This window comes from Tachysurus vachellii, chromosome 16 (assembly GCF_030014155.1).
Source record: "Tachysurus vachellii isolate PV-2020 chromosome 16, HZAU_Pvac_v1, whole genome shotgun sequence".
NCBI classification, from domain to species: domain Eukaryota; kingdom Metazoa; phylum Chordata; class Actinopteri; order Siluriformes; family Bagridae; genus Tachysurus; species Tachysurus vachellii.
Genome location: NC_083475.1, coordinates 22521067 through 22536698, shown reverse-complemented (window position 1 = coordinate 22536698; position 15632 = coordinate 22521067). Strand labels below are relative to the sequence as shown.

Here is a 15632-nt window from a genome sequence, read left to right as displayed (position 1 = left end):
ACTATTATTATTTTCCCATTTACTGTATATTATTACTATTTAGCAAAATTGATGTGACCCTATCACATAATGAATTTTAATCATGGGATCAAGCAGACATTAAAAAATATTCAGGAGTTTGTATTCAGAAAAACTTCTATAATTAATCATATATATAACTTAATAATATTATATTAAGATCATAATATGAGTTTTAGTAATAATAATAATAATAATAATAATAATAATAATAATAATAATAATAATAATAATAATACAGCAGCATCCAAACAGCGCCCCCAGCAGGTCATGTGAGAGAAAATATTTAACTAAACAAATCTCAGTTTGAAAATTCTTTACTGCCATCTTGTGGATACAAAATTGTAATGCTCTTAATAAAAAATCTTACTAAATAATCATTTAAAATTATTAATGTTTATAATCCTGAAGCACAGAGTCAATGTGCCTTTATTAATTTAAACATTTAATTGGAAATTCTAGAATATATCAAATATTATGTAATATTACTTAAAATTATTCATAATTTATTAATGAGTGGAGCTCCTTATACTTGGTCCAGTTTTGCTATTGATTTTGTTTTATTTCTCTTTGACAATTTGTTTTTCCAGATGTCCTGAAATATTCACCTTGGTTTATCTCTTATACCACAGCTTTCAAAAGATTCTTCAGTAAATTTCCCTTGTTTCTGATAATGCTGTGTTTGTAATACAGATATTTATAATCATTTGTGTGTTTGTTTGTTTTGTCCACTGTTGTCTTATTATGGGGCGAGTAATGGTACTTCAGTGCTGTAACGTCTATGTTGATGCCAAAGATTTGATGGAGGGCTGGTGGAAGAAGATTTGTTCATTCATGGGTCTGCGTTACTGCATGATAGTGATGTGATGTTTGACACTTGTTGTTACTTCCTGTGTTCGGGACGTCACTTCCTGTGTTCGGGACATCACTTAATGTGTTTGAATTGTTTCTTGAGCTAAACACAAAACTATAAACACTCAAAAAATTTGTTTTAGTAACTTTATTAGCATAAAAGTATTAGCATAGTGAATGATCTTCTCAGCTGTCTTCACTGTCCTCTGCAGGGTCTTGCGATCTGAGATGGTGCAGTTCTCACACCAGACAGTGATGCAGCTGCTCAGGATGATCTCAAAGGTCCCTCTGTAGAACGTGGTCAGGATGGGGGGAGGGAGATGGGTGAAAACTGTTAGGCACCTTCAATCTGAAGCTAGGACTGTTAAATATAAGATCTCTTGTATCTAAAGCTCTTATGGATAATGAAATGATTACAGATCAGAAGTTTAGTGTTCTGTGTTTAACAGAAACATGGGTCAAACCAAACCAGTTTGTATTACAAGTATTGTAGCTCCACTTAAAAGGAAAGTAATTAGAGAGAGAAAATTTGCACCTTGGTATAATGACAACACACAAAATTGTAAAACAATCAGCTAGGAAATTAGAACGTAAATGACCTCAAACTAAATTATCAGTATTTCGATTAGCATGGAAGGAAAGCCATGGCTTTTTTCATAGCTACAAAAAATCTCTTAGTGCTGCTAGATCGGTTTCACTTTGATTATAAAACACTATTACTAACCTATAAAGCACTTAATGGTCACACGCCACAGTACTGAGAGACCTTTTAGTTTTTTATGATCCATCACACCTACTTCAATCAAAGGGTGCAGGCTATTTGGTAGTACCTCAAGTACAGAAATCTCCAGCAGGGGGCAGAGCTTTTTCTCACAGAGCCCCACAGTTATGGAACAGACTTCCAATTAGTGTTTGGGACTCAGACACAGTCTCAGTGTTTAAGTCCAGGATAAAAACACATTTGTTTAGTTTAGATTTTTATGAATAGCTTTTCTCAGGTAAAGGAGCAGATCTGGAGGGTTCATGGTCATAGAGTGTTTGGTGAACTGGGATGTCTGGATGTTGTCTCCTTACCACCCTCACAAGTCACTCAGGTTTACAGACTGTGGAGTGGTGGGACACTTTACATCCCAGGAAGTCTTCATGTCTGTGTCACCTTCTGGCTCCAGACTTTTAGTTATGATGTCATAGCTATTCAATTTTCAATTCAATTCAAGTTTATTTGTATAGCACTTTTTACAATGGACATTGTCACAAAGCAGCTTTACAGAACATAAACATAGGACAAAAGATAAATATAAGGAGTAGTATAAGGAATTATTATAATAAAAATTCAAGATATATATAGTTCACAGTGTGTATGTATGTATATATGTATGTATGTATGTATGTATATGTATTTGTCCCCAATGAGCAAGTCTGAGGTGACTCAGGCAGCAGTGGCAAGGAAAAACTCCCTTAGATTGGTAAAGGAAGAAACCTTGAGAGGAACCAGACTCAAGGGGAACCTCATCCTCATATGGGTGACACTAGATGGTGTGCTTACAAATATACAAGTATCACAGAGTCCAACTGGAGCTGGTAGATGTGTAGATGTCTCAGGGTTCTCACAGAGTCGGCCTCATCTCAGTGGAGGTCCAAAAACTTCATTGCACGGAAGACGATCAGAGCTGGTGCAATTTCTGGGTGTCTCGGCATGGGTAGAAAAAGAGAAGAGCAGTGCAGAGGGGATTAACATATCTGCTGTTCATAAAAAATGTGCAAGTCTAGTGTAATAGTGTACAATATTATGGGATGTATTATGTGTCTTGATAGCTAGTCTTGATGGAGTACCTATCTGCACTTTACACATAATTTACATTGTCCATCACCTGATTACAGTCATATATAACAATTTTCACCTCTGTGTGTGTGTGTGTACTGATAGTGTGTTTGTACTGATACTCTGTGTGTGTGGGTGTGTGTGTGTGGGTGTGTGTGTGTTTGTACTGATACTGTGTGTGTACTGATACTTTGTGTGTGTGTACTGATACTCTGTGTGTGTGTTTGTGTGTGTGTACTGATACTGTGTGTGTGTCTACTGATACTGTGTGTGTATGTGTTTATACTGATACTCACTGTGTGTGTGTGTGTGTGTGTTTACTGATACTGTGTTTGTGTGTGTATGTGTGTACCGATACTCACTGTGTGTGTGTGTGTGTGTACTGATACTCACTGTGTGTGTGTGTGTTTAGTGATACTGTGTGTGTGTGTACTTATACTGTGTGAGTGTGTAATGATACTCACTGTGTGTGTGTGTGTGTGTACGTACTGATACTCACTATGTGCATGTACTAATACTCACTGTGTGTGTGTGTGTGTGTACGTACTGATACTTACTGTGTGTGTGTGTGTGTGTGTGTGTGTACTGATACTCACTGTGTGTGTGTACTGATACTCACTGTGTGTGTGTGTGTGTGTGTGTGTGTGTTTACTGATAGTGTGTGTGTGTACTGATACTGTGTGTGTGTGTGTGTGTGTGTGTGTATGTGTGTACCGATACTCACTGTGTGTGTGTACTGATACTGTGTGTGTGTACTTATACTGTGTGAGTGTGTAATGATACTCACTGTGTGTGTGTGTGTGTGTGTACGTACTGATACTCACTGTGTGTGTGTACTCATACTCACTGTGTGTGTGTGTGTGTGTGTGTGTGTGTGTGTACGTACTGATACTTACTGTGTGTGTGTGTGTGTGTGTGTGTGTGTGTGTACGTACTGATACTGACTGTGTGTGTGTGTGTGCACTGATACTCACTGTGTGTGTGTGTCTGTGTGTGTGTGTTTACTGATACTGTGTTTGTGTGTGTTTACTGATAGTGTGTGTGTACTGATACTGTGTGTGTGTGTGAGTGTATGTGTGTACCGATACTGTGTGTGTGTACTGATACTCACTGTGTGTGTGTGTGTGTGTGTGTGTAATGATACTCACTGTGTGTGTGTGTGTGTGTATACGTACTGATACTCACTGTGTGCGTGTACTCATACTCACTGTGTGTGTGTGTGTGTGTGTGTGTGTGTGTGTGTGTGTGTGTGTACGTACTGATACTTACTGTGTGTGTGTACGTACTGATACTGACTGTGTGTGTGTGCACTGATACTCACTGTGTGTGTGTGTACTGATACTCATTGTGTGTGTGTCTGTGTGTGTTTACTGATACTGTGTTTGTGTGTGTTTACTGATAGTGTGTGTGTGTACTGATACTGTGTGTGTGTGTGTGTGTGTGTGTGTGTGAGTGTATGTGTGTACCGATACTCACTGTGTGTGTGTACTGATACTGTGTGTGTGTGTGTGTGTACTTATGCTGTGTGAGTGTGTAATGATACTCACTGTGTGTGTGTGTGTGTATACGTACTGATACTCACTGTGTGCGTGTACTCATACTCACTGTGTGTGTGTGTGTGTGTGTGTGTGTGTACGTACTGATACTGACTGTGTGTGTGTGTGCACTGATACTCACTGTGTGTGTGTACTGATACTCACTGTGTGTGTGTGTACTGATACTCATTGTGTGTGTGTATTGATACTGTGTTTGCGTGCGTGTGTCTCTGTGTGTGTGTGTGTACTGATACTGTGTGTGTTTGTGTGTGTGTACTGATGCGGTGTGCGTGTGTGTGTGCCCTGCTAAAAATAACAGCATTGCTGGTCCAGCATAAGGTATGTTTTGCATGCTGGGACCAGCTTGGGATGGTGGTATGCTGCTCCAGCATTAGGTGCTGGTTGCTGGTGTGCTGGCCGACCAGCCTGGGATGCTGTTTTTTTAAGAGGTGCTACCCGGAGTCGTTTGCCTTTTTACAATTCCTGCTCTATATCTTCTTTATTCTCTGAAAAATTATAGAAACAAAATAAGGAACAAAACTATATATCACTCATTTGTTTATGTTGTGCAGTGAACGAGTTACAATAAAACAGCTACTGCTTAAGTTACATACCTTTAAGCATCAGTATTTGTGCCCTGAAGAAGTCTTGCTTCCATCGTACCGAATAAACCTGAGTTTGGTCAAACATGTCGTAGTTAAAGTCCTTAATTTCGCTAGTTGAAACAACTGCCGTGCAGCCGTCATCCAGGTACCTCACGTATGCCAACATTCTGATTCCCAGTGATCAGCAGATTTGTCGTGTAGAAGAGGAAGCTTTTTATTTACCCCAAAACAAAATCCTAATTACGGTGGCAAAGACAAGATGACCTGGAACACGTACACTTATACCAATATCGATAAACACTGTAAGGTATATAATGTAGTCGAAAACATTGCGAGATTTATTTTAGGAAAGTGCAGGAACTACATTTACCTTCATGAACATAGTTGCTTTAAAGGTTGCATAGCAACGCTGATGCTGGGTAATATCTCTTCTCTTCACATTACCGCTTTACTAAAAAACAGACAAACAATTTAACTACTTCTTAATTGGGACAAATGGATTTTATATATATATATACAGTGAGGAAAATAAGTATTTGAACACCCTGCTATTTTGCAAGTTCTCCCAATTAGAAATCATGGAGGGGTCTGAAATTGTCATCGTAGGTGCATGTCCACTGTGAGAGACATAATCTAAAAAAAAAATCCAGAAATCACAATATATGATTTTTTAACTATTTATTTGTATGAAACAGCTGCAAATAAGTATTTGAACACCTGAGAAAATCAATGTTAATATTTGGTAATGTAGCCTTTGTTTGCAATTACAGAGGTCAAAAGTTTCCTGTAGTTTTTCACCAGGTTTGCACACACTGCAGGAGGGATTTTGGCCCACTCCTCCACATAGATCTCTAGATCAGTCAGATTTCTGGCCTGTTGCTGAGAAACACAGAGTTTGAGCTCCCTCCAAAGATTCTCTATTGGGTTTAGGTCTGGAGACTGGCTAGGCCACGCCAGAACCTTGATATGCTTCTTACAGAGCCACTCCTTGGTTATCCTGGCTGTGTGCTTCGGGTCATTGTCATGTTGGAAGACCCAGCCTCGACCCATCTTCAATGCTCTAACTGAGGGAAGGAGGTTGTTCCCCAAAATCTCACAATGCATGGCCCCGGTCATCCTCTCCTTAATACAGTGTAGTCGCCCTGTCCCATGTGCAGAAAAACACCCCAAAGCATGATGCTACCGCCCCCTTGCTTCACAGTAGGGATGGTGTTCTTGGGATGGTACTCATCATTCTTCTTCCTCCAAACACGTTTAGTGGAATTATGACCAAAAAGTTCTATTTTGGTCTCATCTGACCACATGACTTTCTCCCATGACTCCTCTGGATCATCCAAATGGTCATTGGCAAACTTAAGATGGGCCTGGACATGTGCTGGTTTAAGCAGGGGAACCTTCCGTGCCATGCATGATTTCAAACCATGACGTCTTAGTGTATTACGGTGGTCCCAGCTCTTTTCAGGTCATTGACCAGCTCTTCCCGTGTAGTTCTGGGCTGATTTCTCACCTTTCTTAGGATCATTGAGACCCCACGAGGTGAGATCTTGCATGGAGCCCCAGTCCGAGGGAGACTGACAGTCATGTTTACCTTCTTCCATTTTCTAATGATTGCTCCAACAGTGGACCTTTTTTCACCAAGCTGCTTGGCAATTTCCCCATAGCCCTTTCCAGCCTTGTGGAGGTGTACAATTTTGTCTCTAGTGTCTTTGGACAGCTCTTTGGTCTTGGCCATGTTAGTAGTTGGATTCTTACTGATTGTATGGGGTGGACAGGTGTCTTTATGCAGCTAACGACCTCAAACAGGTGCATCTAATTTAGGATAATAAATGGAGTGGAGGTGGACATTTTAAAGGCAGACTAACAGGTCTTTGAGGGTCAGAATTCTAGCTGATAGACAGGTGTTCAAATACTTATTTGCAGCTGTATCATACAAATAAATAGTTAAAAAGTCATATATTGTGATTTCTGGATTTTTTTTTTAGATTATGTCTCTCACAGTGGACATGCACCTACGATGAAAATTTCAGACCCCTCCATGATTTCTAAGCGGGAGAACTTATTATATATATATATCTTTCAAAAACCATCATTCTGTATGATTTATATGCTGCTTCCCTCATGGAGCCTGGGAAGTCAACATTTGTTGGTATTACTATATTTAATTTGTGGAGACACTTTAATCCCTAACGAACGATTTTTAAATGTTTTTATTCTTTGTTATTCAAAACTTTTTGAGCTTTGTTATTTCAGTTCTTTATTCAAAAGAGGGAGCAAAAGAAATAACAGACTTATAATTAAATATATTCCAATATATTGTGTTTTAATCTTATATTAATGTGTTACATAGAAACATACACAAGCAAAAATAAAGGTTGTTCCCATGAAGCTCATTCCAGCAAGATCATACTGGTTAACCAGCTACACCAGCCCCGTTTTGCTTGATAACACCATGACTATGCTGGCCACCCATCTATACTAGCACTATACCAGCACTGACCAGCACTATACCAGCACTGACCAGCATTATACCAGAACTATACCAGCACTGACCAGCACTATACCAGCACTGACCAGCATTATACCAGAACTTTACCAGCACTGACCAGCATTATACCAGCACTAGACCAGCATGAACCAGTAAAAACCAGCCTGGACCTGGTATATGCTGGATTTTTCAGCAGGGTGTGTACGTACTGATACTCACTGTGCGTGTGTGTACTCATACTCAATGTGTGCGTGTGTGTGTACTGATACTGTGTGTGTGTGTGTGTGTGTGTGTGTGTGTGAGAGTGTGTGTGTGTGTGTGTGAGAGAGAGTGAGAGTGTGTGTGTGTGTGTGTGTGTGAGAGAGAGAGAGTGAGTGTGTGTGTGTGTGAGAGAGAGTGAGAGTGTGTGTGTGTGTGTGTGTGTGTGTGTGTGTGTGTGTGTGAGAGAGAGAGAGTGAGTGTGTGTGTGTGTGAGAGTGTGAGAGAATGTGTGAGTTTGTGTGCATGTTTGAGTGTGAGTGTGTGTGTGTTTGAGTGTGTGTGTGTGTATGCGTGTGTGAGAGAGAGTGATTGTGTGTGTGAGAGATTGTGTGTGTTTGGTGTACTGTATGTGTGTGCTTCTTGTGTGTGTGTTTTGTGTGTGTGAGATAGAGAGAGAGATAGAGTGTATGTGTAAATCTCTCTCTCTCTCTCTCTCTCTCTCTCTCTCTCTCAGACAGTGTGAGGTTGGTGAATGGTGGAAGTCGCTGTGCTGGGAGAGTGGAGGTTCTTCATGATGAACAGTGGGGAACAGTGTGTCATAATAGCTTTGATATGAGAGAAGCAGCAGTGGTGTGTAGAGAGCTGCGCTGTGGGGAGCCTGTAAATGTGTGGTATTTAGCTCACTTTGGACGAGGATCAGGAAAAGTCTGGATGAATTTTTTGGACTGCAGAGGATCAGAGTCGACACTGAAGAACTGTTCATCACGTGGGTGGGGAAAAAGTAACTGTGATCATGGTGGAGATGCTGGAGTCACCTGCTCAGGTAAACTAGTTTTAATTGTAAGATTTAAAATAGGTCTTAGAAAATATCTTTGAAACAAATCTGTTTAATTTCTAAAAAAAATTTTAACTGAGCAAACACTGAACACCAAACACTGAATTATTACAATGTGAATATTAAACCAATGATGAATGTTATTATTATATCATATTATTTATTGATCATATTTATTATATTATATCCAGTTATGTGACATTGCCTTGGTGTCTTGTGGCTTCTTTAAGATGTGCACATGATTAACTGTTAGAGCGTGATATAAAAAATTAACATGTAAAATAACAACATGCTCTGAATCTGTGCTGTTCGCCGTGCTGATGATTAATGAGTGTGGAAGCCATTTTTTAAAAATTAAACAGTGATTAATGTGATCATTAAAACTCTGTTTATTTATAAATATATTCTAAAAGAACTCGATTCCTGACATTTAGGTCTGTGAACTACATGCAGGTTTATTATAATAATATAAATGAAGAACTAATAACACTGAGTTAATCTACAGAACACGAATCTGAATACGAGGAATTTTCTCTGTTTACATGTTGATGTTCTTTTTGGACTGAAGTCACTGATTCTGATTACATCACACTGTAATAGTTGTGACTCTTGAACACTATTTCTGTAACTTTAATGTTCATATCTGTGTTTTAATGTAGAACATGAAGCTGAGAATAGTGATGACACCATTAGAGCTGATCAGAAGACAGTTATACAGACAGGTATGATAATAATGTAACAGAACTGTAATTTTAGTGATGAACACAATCATAAATAACTTCAAAGTGGATTTAATGTCATTGTTCACAAAGAGAACCAAGAACCAGAGTGTGATGATGCTGTTACCATGTCTCCATACACTTCTGTATACATCTCTCTCTCTCTCTCTCTCTCTCTCTCTCTCTCTCTCTCTCTCTCTCTCTCTCTCTCTCTCTCTCTCTCTCTCTCTCTCTCTCTCTCTCTCTCTCTCTCTCTCTCTCTCTCTCTCTCTCTCTCTCTCTCTCTCTCTCTCTCTCAGACAGTGTGAGGTTGGTGAATGGTGGAAGTCGCTGTGCTGGGAGAGTGGAGGTTCTTCATGATGGACAGTGGGGAACAGTGTGTAGTTCTGCCTGGGATATGAAAGATGCTGCAGTGGTGTGTAGAGAGCTGCACTGTGGGGAGGCTGTAGAGATTAGTTACTGGTCTGACTTTGGAGAAGGATCAGGAGAAATCTGGATATATGATGTGTACTGTAGAGGATCTGAGTTGACTCTGAACAATTGTAGCTCACAAGGGGGACATTACTGTGATCATAGTGTGGATGCTGGAGTCACTTGTTCAGGTAAACTATTGTATTTATAAAAAAAAAACCTTAACAATTAGTTACATTATGATCATGATTATAAATGTACAAATACATTAATTGTAACACATAATGTAGATTTTATTTACATTTTAATGATTTCATTACTACAATGGATACCAGTAATTAAGTCTTATTTAAAATTTGCACAAATAAAAAACACAGGTCACAGAATACCGAGACTCAGTGCTGGTCCTCACCGGTGCTCTGGGAGAGTGGAGGTGTTTCATGGAGGTTCCTGGTCCACAGTGTGTGATGCTGACTTTGACCAGCAGGATGCAGAGGTTGTGTGTCGAGAGCTGGACTGTGGGATTCCTGTGAAGGTTCTGGGATCAGCTGCTTTTGGACGAGGGGAGGGTCAGGTGTGGACAGAGGAGCTTCAGTGTAGAGGAAACGAATCTGGGATTTACTTCTGTCCATCATCATCTTCACTCAAACACTCAACCTGTTCCCATGACAACGATGTGGGATTAATATGTTCTGGTTAAGTATCATGATGTAACTTCTGTTTAAATAGAGACCACATAGCTGTCAATCAAACTTTAAGGTGCCTGTGTTAATGTTCCTCTTTCACTGAGCTCTCGGCTGTTTGTTCAGGTCACACAGAGGCGCGGCTGGTGAACGGACCGGACTCCTGTTCTGGTCGAGTGGAGCTCCTGTACCTCGGTGTGTGGGGCACAGTTTGTGCTGTAAGCTGGGATATGAGAGCTGCAGATGTTCTGTGTGCACAGCTGGATTGTGGGAGTGCTGTGGCTGTGGTGCAAACAATTGCAAACAGAGCAAACATTTTTTCTGTCAGTCCTGAAATATAAATGTTCATATCTACATATCTGTGTGTGTGTGTGTGTGTGTGTGTGTGTGTGTGTGTGTGTGTGTGTGTGTGTGTGTGTGTGTAATAAAGATCCCAGCTCCATCAGGCTGGTTGGTTCTGGGGGAGACTGTGCAGGAAGGCTGGAGGTTTTCCACAGCGGCTCGTGGGGGACTGTGTGTGATGACTCGTGGGGTATTGAGGATGTTCAGGTGGTGTGCAGACAGCTGCAGTGTGGAGAGGCCCTCAGTAACCACATACCAGCCTGGTTTGGTCCTGGAACTGGGTCCATATGGCTGAATGAGGTGGAGTGTGAGGGGAACGAGACGTCCCTGTGGAACTGCAGATATCAGCTGTGTGAAGAGGGTGAATGTGGACACCATGAGGACGTAGGAGTCGTCTGCTCAGGTACAGTGTGATGACTGACAATAAACCTGTTAGATATGTATATGTTTTATTTCAAAACTGAGGTCCAAAGTTCCTGAAATTCAACATGATAGTAAGGACTTGTTTATAAATGTAATCCATCTCAAATATATTTTTACATAAAGATAATTTTACACATATTTAACTGTGTGGATAAAACAGGACGTTTTCAAATGAAGTGTAAGTCGTCCTTCTCTCACCAGAGTTTAAAGAGATCCGACTCACGAAGGGCTGTGAGGGGAATCTGGAAGTGTTCTACAATGGAACCTGGGGTAATGTGTGTCACAATCAGATGGATGATGAGACGGCAAACATGGTGTGTGGAGAGCTGAACTGTGGAAGACGTGGCAGTCTGTCAAACACTGAAGCACGAGTAAAATCTGCTCCTAACTGGCTGGATCATGTGAAATGTAGGAAACACGACTCTAATCTGTGGCAGTGTCCATCTTCACCCTGGGGACAGAACAGATGTGATAATCATGATGAAGTGGTTCATATTACCTGCACAGGTAAGAGGACTCTCTCTCTATACTAGTTTATACAATGCTGTAGAATTTGTGTAAATATTTCAGCTATAAAATAAGAATGAGAGAAAAGTCTGTTTTATGTGTTTTATTACTGAAGATGATGGAACATCTCTACGTTCTCAAGGGACATGCTCGTCATTTCCTCTTCAGAAATACTGCTCAAGTAAGGACAATTAAATCTGTCCCTTTAGTCAGTTACTGTTTTCACCCAGAAGATCATCGTTTTTATAATAAATATACCCTGTTCCAAATTATTATGCAAATAATATTTTTCTCATTTACCTAAATAATTGATGTAAATAACATTCAGCATAATTCTCATGTTATCAACTATTAAGAGTACAATTCAAATTTTATTGAACAAACCTCCTAATGATAACAGTATTTTTTTTTAAACAAAAAAACTTACAATGCCCTGTTCCAAATTATTACGCACAGTAAGTTTCAAAACACAAGAACTGAAAATTGTCATTTGTTGTATTTCCAGCATATTTACTGAAATCAAAAGCTATTTCAATCAAACTTATAACAACATTATAACAGGTCACATTACATTTTAACATAGGACCCCTTATTTGATAGCAGCTTCACAAGTCTTGCATCCATTGAACTTGTGAGTTTTTGGACAGTTTCTGCTTGAATTTGTTTGCAAGATGTCAGAATAGCCTCCCAGAGCTGCTGTTTGGATGTAAACTGCCTCCCACCCTCATAGATCTTTTGCTTGAGGATCACCAAAGGTTCTCAATAGGATTGAGGTCAGGGGAAGATGGAGGCCACACCATGACTTTCTCTCCTTTTATCCCCATAGCAGCCATTGATGCAGAGGTATTCTTTGCAGCATGAGATGGTGTGTTGTCATGCATGAAGATGATTTTATTATGGAAAGCATAGTTCTTCCTTCTGTACCAGGGAAGAAAGTGGTCAGTCAGAAACTCCACATACTTTGCAGAGGTCATCTTTACACCTTCGGGGACCCTAAAGGTGCCGACCAGCTCTCTTCCCATGATTCTGGCCCAAAACATGACTCCACCACCGCCTTGCTGACGTCGCAGCCTTGTTGGAACAGGGTGGCCGTCCACCAACCATCCACTACTCCATCCATCTGGACCATCCAGGGTTGCACGGCACTCATCAGTGAACAGGACTGTTTGAAAATTAGTCTTTATGTATTTTTCTGCCCGATGCAGCCATTTCTGCTTGTGAGCATTGGTTAGTGGTGGCTGAATAGAAGGTTTATGCACAGTTGCAAGACTCTGGAGGACTCTACACCTTGATGTCCGTGGGACTCCAGAGGCACCAGCAGCTTCAAATATCTGTTTGCTGCTATGTAATGGTATTTTAGCAGCTGCTCTCTTGATCCGATGCATGGATCTGGCAGAAATCTTCCTCAATGTGCCTTTATCTGCACGAACCCGTCTGTGCTCTGAATCAGCCACAAATCTCTTAATAGTGCGATGATCACGCTTAAGTTTTCGTGAAATATCTAATGTTTTCATACCTCGTCCAAGGCATTGAACTATTTCACTCTTTTCAGCAGCCGAGAGATCCTTTATCTTCCCCATATTGCATGGAAATGGTGCTCTGCTTATTAATAATTTGGAACACCCTACTTTAGTAGTTTTTCCTTCAATTGGGCTCACCTAGCAATCTAATTATCACAGGTGTCCGAGATTGTTTTCAGTGATCAAAAGAGCCCTGAGACACAATGCCATCCATGAGTTAAACTAAAAAACAAAATATTTAATCTTTGTGACAATTAAATAGAATTTGCATAATAATTTGGAACAGGGTGTAATAAGATTTTCATATATATATATATATATATATATATTAGCTATAAAAAATTTTCCTTCACCAGTCTCTCTTTTCTGTCTCTGGAACCTCCCTCCATAAATGTTAAATTAACATTAATCACCATCTTTTGACTAACCACAATTCAGCATTCAGTGTGTGTGATGTGTGTGATGTAGAACACTGGTCTCTCAGGCTGAGTGGAGGAAAGGGAAGCTGCTCTGGGAGGTTGGAGGTGTATCATAACTCTACGTGGGGCTCCGTTTGTGATGATCAGTGGAACATCATGAACGCTCAGGTGGTGTGCAGACAGCTGGGCTGTGGGTCGGCGCTGAGTGCTGATGATCGGTTTGGTTCTGGTGAAGGGACTTTCTGGCTGAACAGAGTGAAGTGTCGAGGGGATGAGATTCACCTGTGGGACTGTCATCATTCCCTGAAGAATCACACTGACTGCTCTCCTGCTGGAGTCACCTGTGCAGGTCAGAGGGGTGTGCTAACTTTTCAGCTTTCTGTCTCAGTGATAAGACTTGATAACTTTTATTTAGAATCTTAGATGTTTGATTGAAATCTCAGACCCTGAACTGTAAACACTGATCAGCATGTCATAAACCTTATTGAGTAACAGTTTATTTTTATTGTGAGACAAAGTGTTTTTCTTTCTGTGAATACAGACATATCCACTGTGTCCACTGCTACACCCACCACCACCACCACCACCACCAAATCAGGTGTGTATTTGTTTAATATAATATTTATTACTGTTCATTAAGTTCTAAATATTTCTGATCACAGCACTGTATCAAGATCCTCTTCTGTGTTTTTGACCTCAGCAAGAACCGATCTAAACTGTGGATAGAAATGTTAGGAGCAGAGTAACTGCCATATCATGTGTAACTGCCATACAACGTGCACCTGGTTAGCCTTATGTGAGAATCTCCTAAAATACAATAAAGAAACAAAGTGAAATTAATGCAGCAAAAAGAGAAAAACGAAATAAAAGACAACAAAGACAGAAAGCAAGGAAAAAGGAAGCTATGGAAAATAAACTAAAGGAAATGGGGAAACTGTTGTATGAAAAATAAGAAATTGAATGTTTCTGATTAAAACTGTAAAGAAGAGATCCAGAAGGAAGCTGATTCAACAACAGGAGGAACAGACACTGTACCTAGACAGTTGGATCAAGACCCATCATCTTGCTGAAAGAAGATTATAGAATCGTTATAAGTTTTCTTTTTCATCTTATAGAATGATAAGTTTTCTTTACCTTTTATATGAATTTATGTAATCATTTGTATGATTAAGAAATGATATAATGTTCAATAGTATGTTCAGATATTAAGACAGAGAGTAACAGTGAAAACTTAAAAGGAAATCACAAGGTTTTGTGTCAGCAGCATAAGAACACAATCAGCAGAAATTTGAAGAGACTCCTCAGGATGTTATCAGCAGAAAAATTAAAGAGACTTCTCAGGATGTTTTTGCGAAGCATGAGATCATGAGAGACACCTGACAGGATGCTGACAGAAGCAGCATGTTGTTATGGAATCATATTAATAAATGGTATAGATAGGGTTTTAGAACTAGTTATTGGTGTGCATTCACATTTGTTATTGCTGATAGAGGGTGCATCAGGAGAACAAACGCAATCTTAACTTTTCTTTGTTTGTTCTTATCTTTGCATTTTACTTCTACTTTCGCTAGAATTGTTTGATTATTTGAAGGAAATTTTGTTTGTAATTTCCTTTTATTTTACTTTACATATATTACACACATTTATTTGTATTACACTGCTTTTAATAAAAACAAGGCCTCCCATTGTGAGGACCCTGAAAAGACAAGAAGGTATAAGTCTGACTCCTTCATCTAAAAATTCAAACAATACATTAGGTACAAGGACTTGAAGAGGATCCTTTGTTAGAAGACAGAGGGACTTCAAAGGACCAGCCCTCCATCAAATCTTTGCCATCAACATAGACTTTACAGCACTGAAGTACCATTACTCGCACCATAATAAGACAAACAGTTGACAAAACAAACAAACAAACACACAAATGATTATAAATATCTGCATTACAAACACAGCATTATCAGAAACAAGAGAAATTGACTGAAGAATCTTTTGAAAGCTGTGGTTTAAGATATAAACCAAGGTGAATATATTGTGGGCCAAGTATACAGAGCTCTACTCATGTAAACATTTATTTCTTAATAATTTTAAGTAATATTACATAACATTTGCTATATTTTAGAATGTTTAGTATTTAATTTCCAATTAAATGCTTAAATTAATAAACACACATTTACACCAGGCTTCAGGATTAGAAAGATTAATCATATTAAATGATTATTTTACTAATTTTTATTAAGAGCATTACAATTTTGTAT

General features: G+C 39.4%; 1 protein-coding gene across 1 annotated transcript in view; it reads left to right on the top strand.

Annotated features, from left to right (window-relative positions):
- The window catches only part of LOC132858776 (scavenger receptor cysteine-rich type 1 protein M130-like), a 103787-nt gene extending 88734 nt beyond the window's left edge, over positions 1–15053 (top strand). Inside the window, exons 3-12 of the mRNA XM_060889234.1 lie at positions 9013–9075; positions 9372–9674; positions 9861–10052; positions 10293–10453; positions 10716–10911; positions 11133–11438; positions 11554–11619; positions 13427–13726; positions 13919–13975; positions 14078–15053. Coding sequence (XP_060745217.1) covers positions 9013–9075; positions 9372–9674; positions 9861–10052; positions 10293–10453; positions 10716–10911; positions 11133–11438; positions 11554–11619; positions 13427–13726; positions 13919–13975; positions 14078–14103 — 1670 coding nt within the window. The 3' untranslated portion in view covers positions 14104–15053. The remainder of the gene's footprint in view (positions 1–9012; positions 9076–9371; positions 9675–9860; positions 10053–10292; positions 10454–10715; positions 10912–11132; positions 11439–11553; positions 11620–13426; positions 13727–13918; positions 13976–14077) is intronic.
- The last annotated feature ends 579 nt before the right edge of the window (positions 15054–15632 follow it).